The 23046-nt window shown below is 37.9% G+C and overlaps 1 protein-coding gene across 5 annotated transcripts; it reads right to left on the minus strand.

Annotated features, from left to right (window-relative positions):
* Positions 1–1260: 1260 nt before the first annotated feature.
* On the minus strand, positions 1261–5402 carry LOC112166559 (DNA repair protein RAD51 homolog 2). 5 transcript variants are annotated; one of them, XM_040506888.1, is made up of 12 exons: positions 5196–5338; positions 5004–5093; positions 4755–4907; positions 4541–4644; positions 4372–4435; positions 4203–4258; positions 3922–4002; positions 3320–3379; positions 3135–3226; positions 2939–3058; positions 2321–2464; positions 1261–1629 (listed from the first exon to the last, which is right to left on the minus strand). In XM_040506888.1, exons 2-12 carry the CDS (start codon positions 5085–5087, stop codon positions 1574–1576), a joined length of 1014 nt encoding a protein of 337 aa, XP_040362822.1. In that variant the 5' UTR covers positions 5088–5093; positions 5196–5338; the 3' UTR covers positions 1261–1573. The 5 variants fall into 5 exon arrangements, with proteins under 5 accessions (XP_040362822.1, XP_040362823.1, XP_024159202.1 ...); XM_040506889.1 differs by having other exon boundaries at positions 4755–4921; positions 5196–5233; XM_024303434.2 differs by having other exon boundaries at positions 4755–4921; positions 5004–5117; positions 5195–5222.
* Positions 5403–23046: the final 17644 nt, after the last annotated feature.

Raw genomic sequence — 23046 nt, forward strand, 5'->3', positions numbered from 1 at the left:
GCTTGGTTTTATAATTGACAAGCAGTACCAAATGACATACCCCAATGGGGTCGACAGAAAGAGCCGTCCTTTAGGACATACAAACATCATATTCTAGAAAAATAGAACTTCGCATACCCAGCTAGAGTACACCCACATTCAATACTCTCTATTTTAGTTAGTCTTGAATATATAGTATTTTTTAATGAATATTAAATAATTCAAATATATTTATAAATTACATAAAATAACTCAAAAGTTTTAAATTATAGAGACTAGAGAGTCTGATTTTTTTTTTTATATTTAGGAGCGAGATAACTAAAAGTTATAATGGAGAGCCACTTAGGAGTCTGGTGCAGTTGCTAAAATAGATTAAAAAAAACTAAACATGCTCTCTAAAATAGCCAATGAGCCAAAATAGAGTTTGTTAAAGATGCTCTAAGAATCAAATTCAAACTCATTGACTGGTTAGATCAAGTGACAATTTATTTCAATACAAATTGTTCATATGGTCATCATAGAGTTTTTCCTTTTAGGTGAATACCATATTTGCAACTTAGCACTAACGATTCTCTAAATGAAAGTGTTATTGCAATATTGGGCAATTCTGTAGCTACAAACCTCCGCATTTACTTTTGGCCTCTGCTACCTATAGTAAGTCCAAAACTTACACTTTCTTCTTTTCATTCTCATCTCTTATTTGGCCATTCTAACTTAAAACATAATATAATCACTGCAAGTGGCCTAGTGGTTCTTGCCTAGTTGGGTGTGCTCCCCAACCTAGGTTCGAATCCCGAAGCTGTCAAAGTGGCCAGACACTGTGCTGCGATGCACAGTTGGAGCATTTCACATGCCTAGGAAGCCTTTAGGTTCCCCTTGACAAAGTCAAAAAAAATAAAAAACTTAAAACATAATATGAATTTATATCAAGTCTCAAATTACTGGGTAAACTCAAATAATTGCACAATAGAATTTGAGTAATACATTTTCTACTACTTTTTATTTGAATTTTCTAGTTTCTTTCAACATCTCACTTAAACACCATGTCATTTATACGAATATAAAATGACAAATGAGTGTTGGTCCCGGTTTCACCACAAATGTATTAGAGGTGATAAGTATCAAGAAACGAAAAATGATACAATTCATCATTTCCCTTTCCTTTAAATGACAAACCCACATTGTTTTCATTGTTGTTCGCTTGTTCACCAAAGTTTTTTTCATTGTTGTTCACATGTTAGTGGTACGCGCGGTCACTCATACCGTGTAGGTTTTCAAAATTCACAGAGATGGTATGATTTTATTCATATTATTCTACCGTCGGTCAAAGCATAGATCCTTGATTTTGTCACTGTGGCCTTCAATGACATTGATACACACAAGGAGTATAGAATGAAACTACAAACTTGTAGAACTAAAAGCATCATTGATCTATACACACTCTAAACTTGTCAAAGACAAAAATGGCCTTTGGCAAGTTTTATATCTTGGAACCTTAGCTTATCTTTCACTATCAGTGTTAGCTTCCGAGGCATGGACAACCCACAATCACAGATGGAATGATCATTCAATTTCTTGCAACAGGCCCGTAAATTTATGCAGCTCTATACTGCAATCTTTCCCCATCAAAATGAATTATGTCACTGTGACCTGTAGATTGGCATTATAACAGGGGACATTAACTTACTAAAGAAACAATGCAAACCCCCGTCCTTCTCTACTAAGGACCTCCACATGTTAAAATATGCGGATTTCCTTGATAGACCTACTTTTCAGTCACATATTCACATCTTAACTGTTCAGTTTTTAGGTATATATGAGTAGATCATTTCTATAAATTTTCAGCAAAATTGATAATCATTAGGGCATTCAAAACTAAGATTTACAATTATGAACACAAACTGTTCAAGTTGGACAGATTCGGTTCGTTCATTGATTTAATCTAGTTCGATACCTTAATGATCATCAATTTGACTGAAAATTTGCAGAAGTGATCTATACATTATGACCTAAAAACTAAATGGCCGAGATGTGGATATGCGATCGAAAAACGAGTCTATTTAAGGAAATCCGCATATTTTAAGGTCCTTAGCAGAGAAGGACTGTGCAAACCCTTGAATATGCTTGAGCGTCAATGTCCCACAATTAAGTTGCCTAGGATAGCAATTCAATGTTATAGGCAACTGAATTACTACTATTTCTTCAATCCAATGGGATATTGGATGAGCAAGAATTTTAAAAACAATAGATATTACCAAAACTTAGGTTCTCCAAACTATTGATTAAGTTTGACTAGATATGGTTTTCCATAATCACCCAACAAGAATTCTCAGCGACAAACCTTGACAATGAATTGTGTTTATCTCTGGTCCGGTGAGCTCTATTCCATCATCAGTTAGCAGTGAAATTCCAGATGATGTTATGTTGAATGGGAAGGCTAGAGGAGGTGATACTGGAGACTTTGCCAGCTTGATGAACCTCTTCCCTGCAAGAGAAAACAAAAGTGGGGAATCAGCAATAAGGGGACATGGTTCGGGTTTTCAAGTGTCATCATCATTAAAAGGTCAGTATATACAACTAGGATGTTTCTTAAGCATGTTTTCTCTATCTATAGCACCATCAACTCTTATGAACAACTGATTCCATTTAATTGAAGAATCCTGGCTAAAAAAACACCCACAAGGATATTGCTACTACGAAAAATCCAAATGAAGAAAATAAGGATTTGTTAGTTATACTCTTCTGATAGATTGTGCTTAGTGTCAAAGCATTGAGAAGGAACAATGAGGCAAGGCCCACACACTCACACTTACTGATAAAGATTACAATATATTTTCAAACTTTCTAAACCAAAAAGCCCACAAAAAAAGAGAAAAGCATACTGATAAATAACCAAAGGAGCAAGAGTTTGCTTCATGACAGCGTAATCATTTGCAAGTCAAAATTCCTCTGAACAAACCAGATTTAGCATCAAGCACAAGGCGTATGGTGACAGCATGAGCCCAATGAATCCCCAAAGCAGGAACAAGATGAGAATCATGTCCTTTATAATCCTCTTTAGTCTTTTGCCTGCTATGCGCTGCCAAAAATAAAATGTATTGCATTCAGACACATGCCGGAAGTCACAACAAATCTGCACTTCCATTATTCCATACCTTGAAAGGAATACTGGCAGATTTCATCATGACTTTGAGATCTCACTTGGTTTGTAACAACAACAGGGATTCGTGAAAATTCAGCAAGTGATCTAGATACAATAAGCAAGTAAAATGAGCTTTATCATGAGCACAAAGACACATTCACCAACACCAAAGAAGTTCCACTTATCTATGATTCTCACTTAATAAAGGAGATATGCCAACCCAATAAATGTTGCCGAGTAGCTCCTTGCACATGTTCCCTGGGGAAAATGTTAGCATTTAGTAGCAATCAGAAGCCAACCGGATGATGCATGAAGTATGACTGTGAGCATTCTATTGGAAGAGATGCTACATAAAGGTAAATGATAAATGGCAAAAAAATGATAAAGATGTCTGAATCAAAGCAGTATACGTATAGAGAACAATACATGTAGGATTTTCACAAACCATTTATTTTGACAGACAAACAGAGATATAAAATGATACACCAGTCTAATCCTGTGCCCCATACTTGACGATGGTGTCAAAATATTGAAAATAGAAGGGTTCTTGGATCATTTTTTATAAAGCTCACCAGGAAAGGGAATTTTGAAGGCTAATTTAAATTAGATATGGTCCTGGTATTACCCTTTCAAGACAAACAAGGTTTAGTATCAGAAGTAATATTTCTTATTCTAACACAAGGTCATAGATGGCAATCATATCAAACTATCAAAGTGCTTGATTATTTCAAGGACCCACAACTTGATCATAATGTATATCCAAAGCAGATTGGAAGCATTCCTGAAATATCTGAACTTACCCTGAAACGAGGGCGGCCATGCTATCAATGAGTAGCAACTTCACTTGGTTTTGAAGGAGTGAAATCTTGATTTGTTGCAAACTGGTAAACATTAGATCAACTGATTTAAGCCTCATCTGAATATGTTGGCATTATCTGAACAAGTCATGTTTAACCATCTAGTTCTACCTAAAAAGCCCATAGCACTTTTCAAAATGCTCATGGACCTCCCAGTCACCTCCAGACCAGGACTAAAATGCTTACTAGGCTAGGAGAATTAAATCGTCACATGAAAACAATACCTCTCAGTGAATTCAGAAAGTGATGTAGGCCGCAAAACAAGGATCCTACCAGCCATCTGAAATGCAAATAGAAGGGATCTTTTTAACTTCTGATGATTAGAGAATATAGTTCATTAACCAAGCACGAATAATCCATTAAAAGACAAGTAACTAATTCCAATCAGCACACCTCTTGCGCCAGTCCTTTTGTGTGAAATATTTCTGGGAAGCTCTTTACTCCAATTTCTATCAGCCTAAGTATAAAAAAACAAGAAATTAAAAATGCCCATTTCATTGACAAGATAGCAGGAAAAACATTGCCACAAAGCATTTGACACATCAATATTCCCTTAAATTACCTTGTTGAACTAAACTTGGATTCTACATCGATATATATTACACGACCATCTAAACCCCCACAAGATGCCGGCAATGAAGCCAACAATGCAAGCTTCAGGCAAAACTGCAATCGAAATCTTCATTCAGCCGGATACCAAAAGATGCATTACAAATGCATACGCTTAATTTCGACATAAGAAATTAATCACGATCAGATTGGCGAACGAAATGTACCTGTGTTTTGCCAATCCCAGCAGGCCCAACCAGCTCAGTCAAAACCCCAAATGGGATACCACCGCATAAGGCCTGGTCTAGCCCTTTGAGCTGCGTCGAAAGGTGACCACCCATGTGCTCCATTTGAACTCTTTGCTCCATTAGAGAGAGCACCTAATCAAACACAGCTAAAGCCAGAGCATCTCAGATCACGACCAACAAGTAAAAAAACCAACCTAAAACTTCAAAATTAGGGTTTTGATCGCTCACAGTTTGGTAGGGTGGACATGTGATTTCACTGATGCGAGCTATCGCAGACGTGACTTGTGCCATACTCACATCTAGCACTTCCATTAATTCGAATTCGGTCAAAGACAAAGCTTCCTGAGAATTTCAATCGGGAATTTCACGAAAACGAAAAAAAGATTGAGAATTTAGAAATTTATTGAATCAAATGGTACCTTGGCGGTGGTGATGTTACGAGCTGCGAAGACGTTGGCGATAGATTTGGGAAGGCCCATCTGGTTGATGAGCTTGTTCGCCATTTTCTCGCTCAAGCTCCGAAGCTTTCTTCCCGCCAAATGAGAAACCCTAAAGCGCCAAAAATGATAAAACGTCACGGTTTTGTTTATTGCCGGCCGGGTCCAATATTGGGACCCAAATGCAGGCCCACTGCCTCTTTTGGGCTTCTGGCAAATCGTCAAATTTACCTATAGAAGCTTATTATTGATGGATCAAGATTGTCTCCGAATGGTTCTAACTTCTAAATAGGAATGGGCAAACGGGGGGTGGGGGCGGGGCACCCGCGGGTTTGATGTCAAGTGGGGACAGAGTTTCCCATTATCCATGCGGGTTCCCCATTTTTTAAATTTTATTATTATTATTTTTTTCAACCGGGGCATTTTTATAATTTTTCTTATTCTAAAAAAAAAAGAAAATCTATACAGGGTGTTTTTCTTACCCGTCTTCAAGTCTTGAACGAGACTAGGCCTCGTCAACAGGCCGGGCCTAATTAAATTTTTAAATAGTGACGGGTCGGGCCGGGCCGGGCTTCATTGTAAATCAACGGATCCAAGCCCGTCCATATAAGGCAGGCCTTGCCGGCTTTTTCGGGCCGGGCCGGGCTTTTCTATAATGCGAGTTTTATTGTGCAATATTTAGCGTCGTCCACAACAACTAATTTTACTCAACCTCATGCAACTAATTGATAAGGTCTTGGGCTAAAATGGATATCCTATATCTTGCTTCTAGAATCTAGATCATCTCACAGGTCATATTAAGGATGCTATTTTTTTCCTTTTAAAGTTTTAAGGGGTTTGGAACCTAGCCGAACTAGGAGGCTCATGCCCACGCCGGTTTTAATGTACTGAAATAAAAAGACAAGTGTCCCAATTTACAACTTAGAATGAAAGCAAATTATTAATACAATTTCTATGAGTTTATCTAATTAGGCATATTGTCTTCCATTCAGACTTGGTATCAATGAAGCTCACACTTAGAATCTGCCAGCAACCTTGCATAATTGGTACAGCCTTGCAAAAAATTCTTGAAATGAGCCACTTATTTGTAATGCACGGACTACACAGAATAACCAAAACTCCAGTTTTATTTCTACTTGGGCATTAAGTTGAACATGCTTATTACAAATATCTAATCTGCAAGTTTTAGTAAAAGCAAGCAACTCAAAGTTTCAAATGAACCAATTCAAGCTTTAAAACTACCCATTATAGTCTAACTTCAGATAAATTTTGTATGTAAAAGCATCTAAGAATTGTTAAGGATCCTATTTTCCACATAAACTGCAAGTCTGCAAACTGCAACTTACTGACCTTGAAAATTTAAGGCTTCAGATCGGTTGATAACTCATGGGATTCAACTGATCTTGATACCTACCCATTTAAATAAAGAATTAAAAAACCAGAAAACATGTTTTGCTAAACTGAAAATAAAAAAGGGGCTGTGACCACTTACCCAATTTTAGACAGAAAATTGCCCACTTATTCCACCAAGAGTTATTTAACCCCATTTACCAAATCTAACAGTGTTTGACAGTATTACCCTTATTTTAATTAATAAATTACATTAATCTCTCTCTCTCTCTCTCTCTCTCTCTCTCTCTCTCTCTCTCTCTCTCTCTCTCTCTCTCTCTCTCTCTCTCTCTCTCTCTCTCTCTCTCTCTCTCTCTCTCTCTCTCTCTCTCTCTCTCTCTCGCTCCCTCCCTCCCTCCCTCACGCTCACGGCCCAGAACCTCGATGCCTGGTGATGATCCTCGTCGCCTCGATGCCCGGTGATGATCCGCGTCGCCGTTGTCTCCGGTCACGAAAACCAAACCTCCTTCACTTCTCTGATGGTGGCGATGTCGAGGCCTTCGGAATCCGACTGAAACTCTGTCTCTGTCAGATCCGATTGGCGGAGCAGTACAACCTGGTTATGATCCTCGTCGCCTCGATGCCCGTCGCCGTCGTCTCCGGTCACGAAAACCAAACCTCCTTCACTTCTCTAATGGTGGCGATGTCGAGGCCTTCGAAATCCGACTGAAACTCTGTCTCTGTCAGATCCGATTGGCGGAGCAGTACAGCAATCGGAGCAACCATCTCGGTGCCGCGAAGCTGTCGGAGCCAGCCGGTCATTCGGACCGCTACCTCCTTTGGCGCGGTCAAGTATGGAGGCCGCGCATTCTGCTTCTCTCAGATTGGTGAATAGCTGCGTGGCACTACTGTTATGGTTTCTTCTCTGGCGGCTGGCGTTCGAGGTGGTCATGCCTTCTGGTATTGCGCGTCTCAAGGTGATGGCATGGATTGTTTTGACCGGCTACTCTGGGATTGGTGTTGATGTGTTGTAATGTAACTGTGGGGTTTGTTTGATGGTCTATTGGGGGCAGTAGACACATTATTGGCCCCCAGTAGACACATTATTGGCCCCCAGTAAACATCACTATAGTGTGGTGTTTTGATAAGTTACCTGTTGTTTTTTGTGTATTAAAGTCAAATTATCTGTGAATCCTACAAAATGGTGCATTTTTGGTGGTCTATTGGGGGGCAGTAGAGACATTGGACTTTGTATTGGGGGGCAATAATATGATTATTGGGGCAGTAATATGAGTATTGGGGGGCAATAATATGATTACTGGGGGGCAATAATATGGTTACTGGTGACCGGATTCCGGTCATCGGTTGTCAGATTCCAGTGACCGGTCGCGGGAGTCCGGTCAGAGGTCGTCGGAGTCGGCGACCGGCCATTGGTCACCGGAGCACAGCAAGGTGGAGGATGACTTATCTCTCTAAGTGAGAAAGAAGGAGAGGGCAAAAAAGTCCCAAAAATAAAAAAAAAAGAATTAATTGGGTAAAGGGGAAATAATCCCTCAGAGTGTTTTGGGTAAATGGGGTTAAAAAACAGTTGGTGGAGCAAGTGGGCAATTTTTAGCCTAAAATCGGGTAAATGATCATTTCCCCAATAAAAAAATAGAAGCAATGAAGTAACCAAAACAATATACCTGTTCATGGGACTCATTTTCAGAATCATTATCAGATTCATTTTCAGCTTCATCTTCACTATTTTCCATCTAATCTGGTCGTCCTTCCCTAATGAGCCTTCTTTCTTCAGCTAGCTGCATTTCACGCTGAGCCTCTTGCATCCTTTATTTTGCTAAACTCCAATCCTTCAAGCAAATTAATGTCTCTATTGTATTTGGACTCAAGCTAGCCCTTCTCTCGGATACAATCCTACCTCCTGCACTAAAACATGACTCCGAAGCTACAGTAGAAGCTGGAATTGTTAGCAAATCTCTAGCCATGAGAAAAACCATATGGTATAATGATTCATTTGATTTCCACCAAGACAAGACACTAAATTGATTATCATCATTAACTTCAATAGTTGGTAAATCATAATACATTTGTAAACCATTAGAAGTCGTAGTTGAAGTATAAGAAGATTATACCTTTGCCCTTTTCAAACTTTACATTGAGAAATTACCAACAATAGGCAATGATATAGAACCCGGAAATAAACTCGAGGTCGAAGACGCTAAATTTTCAGATTGCCTAGGTGCTACATTAGACACAATATTCTTTTTATATGTTTCATCAAGAGCTTGCAATTCGGTTTTTAACTCTAAAATTTTTGTATCAACATCAAACTGATCAATACCCATGCATTTTAGCCATTCTCCAAAAGCAAATAACTTAAATCTAGGATCGAAAATTGTAGCAAAACAGAAAACTTTGGGAAATGTACCCCAATACTTATCAAATTTGTCCTTCATTGCAGCCAATGCATCTTTAAAGACAGAAAAATCAGAATATGCCACAAATGCTGCATGGATATCTATCAAGAAATTAATAACACGACATAATGTAGGATAATAGACACCAGAAAATATCTTAGTTGAGGATGCAAAAATCCCCAAAAAGCCATTAACTAGAAATACAATTGACCAATCTTGTTCTGATGGAACATCTAAATTGCAAGACCTATTTTCATTCACCTTTTGAGCATACCTATTCAACGGCCCCTTATACTTTATAGCTAGGTCTAAAAGTTCATAAGTAGAATTTCATCTATGAGGCACATCATTGTCAATATTTTTTTTTGGCAAATCAAAATCCTTACAACAACGCACCCACAGTTCATGTCTCTTATTAGAAGAATTCATGTTTCGAACAACATTGATTATTTAATCAATAGATGGACCTAAAATATGTAAACCATCTTGCATAATCAAATTCAAAATATGAGCATAACAACGTACATGAAACAATCTTTTAGGCACTTCCTCAAGCATAAGATAAGTGGGAAGAACAAATGCAGCCACATCATTATTTGTAGCATTGTCTAAAGAGATGGAAAATATTTTATCATGAATGCGCCAAGACAACAATTCTTCAAATATATGATTTGCAAGTGACTCTCCCGTGTGAGGATACTCAATCATATTATTCTTTTATTTAAAGACCAAGTGTTATCAATAAAATGTGCAATAAGTGACATGTAACCCATTTTTTGACGCGATGACCAAACATCGGATCTCAAACAAATTTTCCCTTTAAACTTTTCAAAAAGACTCAAAAGCTCATTTTTGCCCTTAGTAAATTTCTTCATCACATCTCTTTTATATGTTGAGGCTGAAATACCTACATATTGAGGACAAAATCCTCAACAAATCATTCCTTTAAAATCATGTTTTTCAACGAAAGTAAAAGGCAGTTCAGTTCTAATAACATAATCAACAAGTTCTCTACATGCAACATTCTTATCGTAAGCAAAACTAGTGATATTTCTAGAACTATCAGGACCTAATTTTTTCTGCCCTTTTTCATGAAGTTGTAAATGCCTTCTTAAATGACTAGTACCAGCACTCGCACCACCTCTAAGCACTGCCTTACAAACCCCATATTTATTTTTTGGTACCATACTTCCATGCTCATTAACTTGAACCCTTCCAAAAAACTCCCAAACATTACTAGTGAATCTAGTTTTCTTAGAAGATACATAAATAGATGAAGCTCTGGCTTCTGTCAAGTTATCAACATTAATATCATCCATTTCTAGCTGGAAATAAACAAAGTTAAGATATTACTTGAGAGTTTTGAATAAGCAAGCTAAAACTTATTCGCAGAGATGCTACTGTCCATTTCTTTGTTTGCTCTTACTCATCCTGCAATGTAAGAGATCACAATCAAAACCACATTGCAGACAGCAATAATCAAAACCACATTGCAGTTACAAAAACAAAAATCCCAACTTCAATAAGAAGGAGAAGTAAACCCAACTCATTAAACACACAAAAAAAAAAAAAACACTAACCAAGATTACTACTTTGCAAATGCAACTAAGCCAAAAACTAATCAAACTACTAAAAAAAAAGGAGAGCAACACACAGCAAAAGCCAACTGCAACTGGAGCTAATAATAATTAAAACTAAGGGGAGACGAAAATGACCTGGTAGAACCCGAAATCGGAGACGAAATTGATCGGATGCGGAAGAGGCCGTGGTCTATCTGAGAGAAGAGGATGAGGGATGGAGTTTGGAGCTGGAGGCAACCTCGATCTGAGACAAGAGGAAGAGGCCGTGGTCAATCTGAGAGAAGAGGATGAGGGATGGAGCTTGGAGCTGGAGGTAACCTCGATCTACGACAAGAGGAAGAGGCCGTGGTCTATCTGAGACTCTGAGTAGTGGCTGAGAAAGTGAGTTGATGGAGCAATGGAGGTTTAGGTCGAGAGGAGGCTGAGGAGCTATGGAGATTTCATCGAGAGGAGCGGCTGGCTGAGGCTTGAGAAAGTGATAAATATTAGGACGAAGTTTAGGTTTAGGTCATTAGGTCATTTAGGTGTTAGTGAGACGTGAGTTAGTCTCAGTGTCTCACAGCTGGTATCCATTCCAGATCCAACGGTAGGATTAGAAAACGGACAGATAGTTTTCTAAAAACATATATATAATTTTACATAATTTACATATAAATCTATATTTATATATCATACACTCTAAAGAGAAATCTCTATAAATTCAAAGAAAATAGGAAGACCGATCGTTGGATGTGATTATTACAATAAATTATGCATGTGGTTAAAAATTTAGTCAATTTCACCAGTTTTGAACCCGATCGGATTGGTCAATCGTAGTCACTTATAAGTTTTATTGGTTGACCAATGGCGTGACAACCGCGAAACGTGCTTATTTTTTGTATATGTGTTTGTATATATTCCATCGATGGATGTGCATGGACATAAGATAAAAAAAATTAATTTTAATTACAAATACATTGGCCTATACCAATTTTCCTCCTAAAGTTGTATGACTTATACATTGCATTTAAATTGTTTCGGTTCATTCTAAAGCAACCATGAAGTGGAAAATGAATTCGGAGAAACCAACCGCTCGATGGAGAGATTGTAATATTTTATGGTGGTTGTAGAAAATCCAGTCAATTTGGTTCTCGTTTCGAATTCGATCAACTAGGTTAAACGTAGTTACTTTTATAAATCTATATTTATATCATACACTCCAAAGAGCAACCCCTATAAATTCAAAAAAAATGGAAAAACCGACCGTTGCATGAGTTTATTACAATAAATTATGAGTGTGGTAAAAAATTTAGCCAATTTCACCATATTTTCGAATCCGATCGGATTGGTCAACCGTAGTCACTTATACGTTTTCTTGGTTGACCGATTGCGTGACAACCGCGAAACATACTTATTTTTTGTATATGTGTTTATATATATTCCATCGATGGATGTGCGTGGACATAAGATAAAAAAAAATTAATTTTAATTACAAACACAATGGCCTATACCAATTTTCTTCCTAAAGTTGTATGACTTATACATTGCATTTAAATTGTTTAGGTTCATTCTAAAGCAACCATGAAGTGGAAAATGAATTCGGAGAAACCAACCGCTCGATTGAGAGATTGTAATGTTTTATGGTGGTTGTAGAAAATCCAGCCAATTTGGTTCTCGTTTCGATCAACTAGGTCAAACGTAGTTGCTCTTATAAACCTATATTTATATATCATATACTCCAGAGAGCAACCTCTATCAATTCAAAGAAAATGGAAAAACCGACCATTGGATGAGTTTATTACAATAAATTATGAGTGTGGTAAAAAATTTAGCCAATTTCACCATATTTTTGAATCTGATCGAATTGGTTAACCGATATGTAGAATATATATATGCACATATTTTATATAGAAGTATAAGAACTTCCACACACACACACACATATATCTATATATGTGTGTGTGTGTGTATATATATATATTTATTATGCGGTAATGCATATATATCTTTTCTATATATATACATTTGGAAGCTTCACATATTGGAAAGAAGAATAGCAAGCTCAAGGAGAAGAAGAAGATAGTAACAGAAGGCCCAGCTAGCTATTTTTTCTCACTGATTCTACAAGCTTCTATATATATGTTTATAAACACACACACCCACACACACACACACACACATATATATATAAACACACACACAAATATATATATCTATATGTGTGTGTGTATATATATATTTATAAACACACACACACACACACACACACACACACACACACACACACACATATATATATATACAGATCCCATCCAGAGCGGAGCTCCGCTTTGAAATTAACGTGTGAAGTTCGAGTTTTTGGTCACTTTTCGATCGCATATCCACATCTTGACCTTTCAGTTTTTAGGTACTAGTGTATAAATCATCCCTGCAAATTTTCAGCCAAATTGATGATCGTTAAGGTATCTAACTCGCTTAAACCAATGGACGGACTGAATCTATCAACCTGAACCGTACTAACTTTAAGCCAATTATCAATGCCTTAACGATCATCATTTTGGCTGAAAATTTGCAGAGACGATCTATACTCTAGTACCTAAAAACTGAACGGTCGAGATGTGGATGTGCAACTGAAAAGTGACCAAAAACTCAAACTTCACACGTTAATTTTCAAAGCGGAGCTCCGCTCTGGATAGGATATGTATATATATATATATATATATATATATATATATATATATAACACATATATATAAACACATACACAAATATATATCTATATGTGTATACCTATATATATTTATAAACACACACACACACACAGATATCTACATATATATATATATATATATATATATATATACAAAATATTTTACGGGCTTTTATGGGCCGGGTTTTTGCGGGCTTTTTAACGGACCGGCTGGCCTCCATCGGCCCACTTGATCCGCCGGCTTTTTGATGAGGCCTAAACGAGACTAGCAGCCATAATTTTGTGAGGATGATTCTAAAGGCGATCTGGGACGATCCAACCGTTGGATCTTCGTATAATTTTAAGAGGATGAACCTAAGGGCGATATGTGAAGATCCGACAGTTGGATCTTCGTATAATTGTGAAAAGATGATTCAAAAGGAGATCCGTGAAGATCTGACCGTTAGATTGTCATATAATTTTGTTAGGATGATTCTAAAGGCGATTCGGGACGATCCAACCGTTGGATCTTAGTATAATTTTGAGAGGATTATCCTAAGGGCTATCCATGAGGATCCGACCGTTGGATCATCGTATAAATCAGTAAAGATGATCATGTCGGTGATCCGTGAGGATCCGACCGTTGGATCGTAATATAATTGTGATTTGTGAATTGTATGCTAAGTTGAGACCGTATGTGATTAGGTACTTGACCGAATTGCATTGAGCGATCATATGTGATTTTGGCTGTTAGAGAAGATGCAGCGGGATTTAGAGGTTAGTAAGTCTTACACGGTTCATTTACGAAGGTTGAAACTAAAAAGAATAAAAAATTATTTTTTGTCAAAAAAGGCAAGGAAAAAAATTTAAAAAGATAGAAAATAGGAAATTTCAAAACAGAAAAACAAAAAAGTTCATATAGAGAAAATGGCAAATGCGGGGGCGGGGGTGGGGAACCTATTCCCTGTGGGAGCGGGGCGAGGAATCCCCCATTTGAAAATATCCCCAGATGAGGAACGGGGGCGCGGGGGCAGGGGTGGGGGAATCCCCGTTTGCCCATTCCTAGTTCTAAATAGTGATGGAGATTTTAGGTTTGTGGTTTTTCTGCCAATCATGGTCTAGGAGAAATTTTTGTGGCTGAACTATGGTCAGTGAATATTGGTTTGAAAATGGCTTTAGGACGCAGTATTATGGTTGAGTCTGATTTTTCTCTTGTCCTTAATTTGATTAATGGGGAGTGAGATGTTACGTATCCCCTTCATGGCCTCATTACAGATTGTAAAGCTCTTTGGTTGAGGAATTGGAATTGTATGATAATACGTATCTACTGGGAATGTAATATTTCTGTAGATGGCTTAGCTCATTTTGGGCATATTTTGAATTTAGGACAACACTTTTTTGTAAAACCGCCTGATTGTATCAAGGAAATACTCAAAAAAGATAAAGAGAGTCTATTGAGAATTTGAGACCGAGACTTGTACTTGCTTAATTAATTTTCAGGCTTTTATCCCTCGACGTAGTGAAAAAAGAGAGAGAATATTATACTATTTGAGATTTTGAAGGCCAAAGTGGTCATCTGCAAATTGCAATTTGATCCTTTTCTTATTTTTGGTTTGTTTTCCTTTCTATAATACTGCCAACATGATTTGAGCATTAACTTACAAATATTTTGTCCAAAAAAGAAATTACTTTTATATCTTTTATCATGATTAGCTAATAACTAAGCTCACTTCATCAAGTGATGTTGCTCTTATGTCATCTACAAGGCTAAGCAACTTCATTTTTTACAATTCTAAGCTTCAGAAAGTGACGGCTAAGCGAAGGGTCCTTAAGTGGAGAGCTCCTCCACAAGGGTGGTTGAAGCTTAACTTTGATGGTGCATTTGATAGAGGTACTGGCAGGACAGCAGTGGGCTTCGTTGTGTGAGATGATACTGGTACATATATGGGTGCTGTTGGGAAAGTTATCTATCATATTGTTTCAGCAGAACATGCAGAGTTGGTGGCTTGTATAGTGGCAGTTGGTTTTGTTATCAATCATTCTCTACATCCTGTTATTTTTGAAACAGACTGTTTGACTTTGAAGCAACAATTTTGTCAAGCTAGGACACAAAACATTTCAGCTCTTGGTAGGCTGTATGACGATATCAGTGAAGATTTGGCTTCTATTCCAAATTCTCGTTTGGTTCATGCTAGGAGGGAAGCCAATAAGGTAGCCCATCTTCTAGCAGCTCATGCTTTTGCACATGATCTAGACTTCTATTGGTCTCATGTTCCTTTCTTTATACAAGATGTAATAGATGAAGAGAAATTTGTACCCTAAAGTTTTTTTTATTATCAATAAAGTCTAACCTCCTTCAACTCAAAAAAAAAAAAGATTAGCTAATAACTATTTTTATTTATTTATTTATTTATTTTTACAAATGCAATATATGGATAAATGCTAGGAGGGAAGCCAATAAGGTAGCCCATCTTCTAGCAGCTCATGCTTTTGCACATGATCTAGACTTCTATTGGTCTCATGTTCCTTTCTTTATACAAGATGTAATAGATGAAGAGAAATTTGTACCCTAAAGTTTTTTTTTATTATCAATAAAGTCTAACCTCCTTCAACTCAAAAAAAAAAAAAGATTAGCTAATAACTATTTTTATTTATTTATTTATACAAATGCAATATTTGTTAGTCAAAGAGTTTAATGTTTTAAATGAGACACAAGTTTGGAATCACTTCCAAAGCAATACGAATGAACCATTTGTTAAAAGGATTAAGGAGGAGAAAATGTCGTACAACTATGTTGGTGATGAAAAATTCTGATTAGGAATTTGATTCAACAATTAATGTGGACTGGAACATGAACCGGGGACAATCGAGAAGCTTCTATTCGTTGTTGACCTTATGTTGACGAAGCGGAGACCTCTCTTCGCTTCTTAACCTCTCTCCGCTTCATAGCCTCTCTCTGCTCCGTTGCCTCTCTCCGCTAGGTTACCTCTCTTCACTTTGTAGCCTCTCTCCGCTCAATAGCCTCTCTCCGCTACGTCACATCTCTCTTCTCCATAGCCTCTCTCCGCTACGTTACCTCTCTCGGCTACGTCACCTTTGTCCGCTCTGTAACCTCTTTCTGCTATGTCACCTCTCTCCAATCCGTAATCTCTCTCTGCTACGTAACTTCTCTTCACTCTGTAGCTTTGATGAGGAAACAAAGACTCCTCTCCGTCGTCGACGTGAGAGGGGGGGGGGGGGGTACCTGTAAAGGACCCTTCGATGCCTAAGTCAATATTTTTCTGAGTCGAGTGTAGAAGTCTCAACTAAAGTTCGATGTCATACTTGGTCGCCTTGCCGCCCTATTTATAGGTGCATCACGGTTTGGGCTTCAAGTAAACTTGCATGGCAAGTCGCAGATAACTTGGGCGGTAAGTCACCATTAATGTCGTAGTTATTCCAGTAATTACTTATGGCTACAAATTATTGTCATACTCAATGTTGCAATGATTAACGCACTTACTGCTGTAATGATTGCCGCACTTATTGCTACATTCATTTCCACATTTATATTTGTTTTGATTGTAGCGCAAAAATATTTAACCACTCTCATGAACTAAAATGTCTAAAACTGAAATTGGAGCCCTACCTACATTCTTGGCACTTGCAACCATGGGATCAAGTTGATCTCTAATTCACATCCCAAATTAGCTAATTCATTTTACACCACGGAGCCATTGAAATTGAGATTTATAGTTCATCTAAACTCGGGAGGTTGGTATGAGGTGGAAAGTGTGTTGAAGATGGTGTTAATTGTTATGATTAATATAACAACCGGTATGAATCATAGTGATATTAATAGGGAGGAGTACTCCGTTGCTCAATAACAAATTTACCTAAAGTTTTAGTAAAAATTTGAGATAAAAATAAAATGATATGCATGACTGGGGTTAGTTTGTTCCGATATCTCACTTTATGTTCAGGAACTTAAAATGGAAGGATGTTCAGTGGAGCAATGATCTTCGATTTCACCACAAAACTATTAGAGCTGATAACTATTATGACAATAAGAAAAAAATAATGCAATTCATCTTTTACCAGTCCTTTGAATGATAAAAACAGAAGTTTGTTTCATTGTTTCTTCACGTTAGTAGTATGTGCAAAGCTATTCATGACAATAAGTAGTTTTCAAATTTCATAAAGGTGATGTGCCGATTTTATCAAATAACCAGAAATGATTTTTGACCAAAAGAAAAAATCTAAAGTCCATCTTGTTAAACTAGCCCTTTCAAGTTGCAACAAACTCTCGCTTGGGGAATACCCCTTTTCCTCTCTCGCTGGGTTTTCTCTCAAACCCATTGAGAGTCGGTGGCTTCACTCCTTGCCCTTCATGGGCAATTTTCCCTGGGTTCTATCCCAGATCTGAGGCTTCGTGCCTCTATTTTCGGCAATTTTCTCTTCTGTTTCCCTCCTTTGTTTGCTCTGTTTTTTACTTCCTAGTCTTTGGTTTCCTTTTGGGTTTGTTTTCAGACCTGATTGATTTCACCCCAGTTCCTTCCAGTCCAAATTTCAACTTCTTTCTCCTCTCAAATCTTTGGCCACCTTTGATTGATGCTACCTCTAGAGCTTTTCCTTCTGCCATGGATTGTATATATGCTCCTCGGAGTACTGTTTTAAACGGGGCTTACCCGTTATGGCGCGTAAATCCGGTGAATACGGTCGTGCCTCAAGGGGGGACTGCACACTCTTTGTTTGTCTGTCCCTTTGATCCCTGTGTGGATCTCCTGTCTCTTTCTCTTGTTCTGGTTTCTTTGTCGGCAGAGGGCGATCTCCTCCTTGGAGATGATTTGGGTTTTGTGCCTCTATTTCTTGATTTTGGCTGGAATTTTGCTGGGTTTATCTCGATCGGCTCCGCCATCGGTGTGATGCTGTCCACATGTGTTGTGGGTATGAGTTGCTGGGTTGCGTTTCAGGTGGTGGTGTGTGTGGGCTCGCCTGGTTTGGGCCTTGGTTGTTTCCGTTTTCAGTGTGTGCTTCTTGCTCTTCTCTACGGGGCGGTGCAGATCTTTGCGGCGGCGCTGCTCTTCGCGACGGTGTTGCGTTGGATCTTCTACCGTTTCTCGGGTTGTAGTATAGTTTGTGGGCTCGTTTGTTGGGCCTTTGTTTCTGTTTTTTCTTGGTTGGCCCAGTTTGGGTCTTTGTATTTTGTTTCTGTTTAATATAAGCTACTCTTTTCTGCCAAAAAAAAAAAGAAAAAAAAAAAAAAAGAAAAAGTTGCAACAAACATGTGATAACACATCATGACATGCATGCAAGACTCATCATACACTTGAAGAACTTGCATACTCACATCTAGCACAGTAGTAGCACTTCCCTTAATTCGAATTCGGCTATAGACAAATCCTGAAAATCAATTGGGAATTTCACGGAAACATAATATCATTGAGAATTTAGAAATTATTGAAATATTTTTATCAAAATTTACGTTGGCTATGGTGATGTTACACGCTGCGAAGACATTGGCGATAGATTTAGGATGGCCCATCTAATTGATGAGCTTTTTCGCCAATTTCTCTCTCATGCTCGGAAGCTTTCTTTCGTCCTCCTCGTCCTTTGTCGCCAAATGCAAAACTTTAGGGCATTTCCAACCGTGTTGTTATTTAATATTTTTTTTTAATTTAACAAAAATTAAGATAAGTTCTATCTCTAATAGAATAGCTATCAAATACTTAAATTTAGCTTTAGCTAAAAACTCTAACTATATTTAGCTAGAGTGGAGAGAGAACATAACTTCACATAAAATCCCTAACGTTCCAATTCTTGAGTTCCAACGTTCCAATTTATGAGTTCTTGAGTTTTCTGTTCCTCTATTTAAGTTTTGGCGTTATACTATACAACACTTTATCTTGTGGAGCAACAACTATCATTATATTGTATATATATACATCAGAGACCACAGCCGCGTAAGAGGCTTTTGGGGTCTTAGGGCTAGTCATCTATCAAATGATTTAAATTAAGCGAGTGTGATATGACGACAAGTCTCATGTATGACTCATCTCATACACTTGTAGAACATGCGTATGAGATATAGAAACACCCTCGCAACAAAAATGTGATTGACAGCTTAAAAGGATTTGCGTTCTTGCGCCACTAACCCTCTTTTAAGTCATAATGTTTCTATTTTACAATAATTACTGTACTTCTGCCATTGTCCTTTTATTATTCCATTCTGCGGCTCTGCACATGTAAAGCAGCATATGTATGAGCAAACACCATTCCAGTGCCTTACATTATCATACAGAAATGGCTATGGTGAAGTATTTGCTGACAACAGCGTCCGTGTTCATCTCTCTTTTGGTTCCGGGCATGCGCGGTGACGACATGACGACTTGGTTTACTGGCGCACACGCATCGTTGTACGGTGACATGCAGGGCAGAGGAACCATGGGTAAGCAATGCAGTTAATTATTTCATCCTTATATATAGCAGATTAACAAAGTGCAGAGGAACCATGGGGATGAGTAGATGGTTAATTTTTTCGATTTGTTTAATCTTTTTCCTTCGTTTTCATGATATTATCGTTCAATGGAGACCTAAAGATCGATCATTAATTTGAGATATAGAGTTAACTTTTTGATTATAATTTGACAGAGGGGGAATGTGGATATGGTGAGCAATAAACGAGAATATAACCTGCAGACAGCAGCTCTCAGCAAAGCACTATTCAACGACGGCCTTGCTTGTGGCGCCTGTTTCGCCATCATGTGTGTCGATGATACGAAAGGGTGCAAACCCAGTGCTGGTTCTGCCGTAGTTACTGCAACCGATTATTGCCCCCGAATTTATACTAGGCCTCCCGATGGAACCAACAACTGGTGCAACCCGCCATTGAAACACTTCAAGTTAAGCATGCCAATGTTCACAAGAATCGCAGAAGAAAAGGTTGGGGTGGTACCGGTTGTATATCGCAGAGTCCCGTACTCCCGTGTGCTAAGGAGGGAGGGGTTAAGTTCCAATTATTCAAGGGAAAGTACTCTAATTTGATGCGTGTGTTATTGTACAATGTCGCCGGTGCTGGTGATGTTTCTAATGTCAAAATTAAGGGCTCTATTATTTCTGGTTGGCTTCAGATGTCACGAATTCAGGGACAAACTTTGGAGATCGGAACTGACTTACAAGGCCAAAGCTTGTCGTTCCAAGTTACCACTAGTGATGGAAAGATGGTAGAGTTTGATAATGTTGTTGACAAAACTTGGCAATTCGGTGAGACCTTTGATGGGATCAAGAATTTTTAGTGCACCACCTATATCAGTTGATATAAGTACCAGATTAGGAAGATGTGGTTGGTAATTAATGTTGGTGCATGTAGGATTATTTGTTTTTCAATTGAGACTTAAATGTTTCGAATCTGTAGATTTCATTAGATATGTATTGATTGTGACAGTGTGACTGTGTTTTTCAATTAATTCAAATTAATTTTTGGCTATCATTTTGCACCAAATCAGTTTCAGGATATTAAGACAGTTCTTCACATTAGTGGATTGTGTGTAATGACTCAATACTTGGTAGGTTTTTGCAATTTAGAAAGGTGATATGACGATTTTATATATACCTTTCAAACAACTAGAAATTATTGTTGAGTTTTTGACCAACAATAGTACTACAAATGATTTTGCCCAAAATAAAATAAAAATGAATCCATGCATCAAGTTTAATTTTTGATACACCGAGTAGAATGTATCAAGTCTAAATTAAGCCATCTAGTTAAGATTCAAGAAAAGGCATCTACCAAATAGTTATTTGTGGGAAAGGCAAAAACCTTTTGGCTTTGACATACATTGTGCTACATGTTCTTATGTGTGATTATGTTGAATTTGAATGTGAATGACGTTTTCAAACTTTTTTCCTTTGCGAAATTTTTTTTGTTTCTTTTGAGAGTCTTTTTTGACCGGAAAATACTTGAGACACCAAATATTTATACCAAATGATGTGGCATACACTACTTCATCAATATCATTCCATAAATTTCAATGACATGGATTTATTTATTTTCAATTTAAAAATAGAATGTTTTTGAGAAAATATTTTGTATATTATCAAAACCTAATGTTTTACAAAAATCAAAGCAATTACAAATATAATTACACTGCTTCTCGTGAAGAGCAACCAATATTATTCATTGGCTTCATCTTGCTCAAATAGGGAAAAATATGAAGAATAAAACGGACAGGGAGACCATTGATTCTTATCTAATTCTTTATTTAAAGTCATTATCCATCAGCATTTTTAATTTACAGACAAGCTAGTTGACCTCATCCCTGCCCAGTTCTATTTATCCAATGACGATCGGAATAAGCCATGGTTTCAAGGCCTCAGCAACCTTGCAAAAGCTTTAGGTAAGAAAGAAATAAAGAAAGACATTGAGAAAGCTCGCATAGATCAATTCAAAACTCAAACATCAAAGACCCGGTTATAATCTTTCATGTGGGAATTGCTTTTTTTTTTTCTAATATATATTTTGATCTGGGTATCAAGGTTGCAGAGAGCCAGATTGGTAGAACAACTGCATCTATTCCTTTTCTAAATTAATTCGGTATTTTGTTTAATTGTGACATTTATTTAATATAAGTTTTCTTAATTCTTGAAAAAAAACATGAAATTTATTTTATATCCAACAAGGAAATCCATATCAACAAAAATCCCAAAGAAACTGATGATATGGCATGTGCCATGTCATTTGGTAAGTAATTTTGGTACAAAATTTTGGGATCCCTAGAACTACTCTTTTTGACCCAAAAAAGAAGACGTTAAATTTTAACCTAAAAAGGAGTTTTTAGTTTTTTTATTTTTATTTTTATTTTTCTAACAAATAACATCTGTTGGAGGTGAAAAATTCCGTAGAGGAGTTTGACCCAACAATTAATGCGAACTGGAGCGGGAGCTGACCTGGGAACAATCAAGGAGCTTCTCTCGAGCGTTGACCTGGAGTTTGACCGTCGGCTCGAGGAGAAGGGGGGGAGGGTACCTGCAGAAAACTCTCCGATGCCTAAGTCAGCACGTTTCTTAATTGTGGAGTAGAGATAGTCGGAATCAGATGGATTACCTGGACGTCGAGCCTCCTTTATATAGGCGATGACTTACTTCGGGAACAAGCCGCCATTATTTCTGCTTTGATGGCTGCATTTATTTCCACACTTATAATGACAATTATTGCTGCACTAATAACAGTTAATAATTGCGTACTTATGACATTCATTCATTGCGTATTTATGATAGTCATTCATTGCGCACTTATAATCATAATCGTTGTGCACAGTTATTGTCGTAATAATCGCCGCATTCATGACTGAAATTTAACGTCATACTAATTGCGGAGTTAATCGCCTTAATTGCAGGCCCAGCAGAATTTGACCACTCCCACAATGCCCCCAAATTTTCTCTTTGGACACTCGTCCTAAGAGGAAATTTCCATTCTCTGGCTGCTTCAAATCTTGCCTTGAATATTTCCTCGAGCCCTGGCCATCCCGATTCTTTCCTCGAGCCCTGGCCGCCCCGATTCTTTCCTCAGGCCCTGGCCGCCCAGATTCTTTCCTCGGGCCCTGGCCATCCTAGCCGCCCCGAATCTTTCCTCGGGCCCTGGCCGTCCTGAATCTTTCCTCGGGCCCTGGCCGCCTCGATTCTTTCCTCGGGCCCTAGCCGCCTCGATTCTTTCCTCAAGGCGAAGATTCATTTTCAGCATGAGACATGGAATTGCCCCCATTTCCCTTTGAATCTGATCAACAACATTTTATTCTCCTTGGCCACCGGCCTTGGGTATTTACTCTGGTCACCAGCCTTACACATACATTTCAACAACACTGA

Source organism: Rosa chinensis, chromosome 5, assembly GCF_002994745.2.
Source record: "Rosa chinensis cultivar Old Blush chromosome 5, RchiOBHm-V2, whole genome shotgun sequence".
In the NCBI taxonomy this organism is placed as follows: domain Eukaryota; kingdom Viridiplantae; phylum Streptophyta; class Magnoliopsida; order Rosales; family Rosaceae; genus Rosa; species Rosa chinensis.

Excerpts from the sequence above, each read along its gene's own strand:
- LOC112166559 (XM_024303431.2), bottom strand. The coding sequence starts at position 5,278 with ATGGCGAACAAGCTCATCAACCAGATGGGCCTTCCCAAATCTATCGCC. Across the intron at positions 4,259-4,371 it reads CAAAAGGACTGGCGCAAGAG|ATGGCTGGTAGGATCCTTGT; the intron begins GTGTGCTGATTG and ends TTTGCATTTCAG. Across the intron at positions 4,003-4,202 it reads CTTTCTGAATTCACTGAGAG|TTTGCAACAAATCAAGATTT; the intron begins GTATTGTTTTCA and ends AATGTTTACCAG.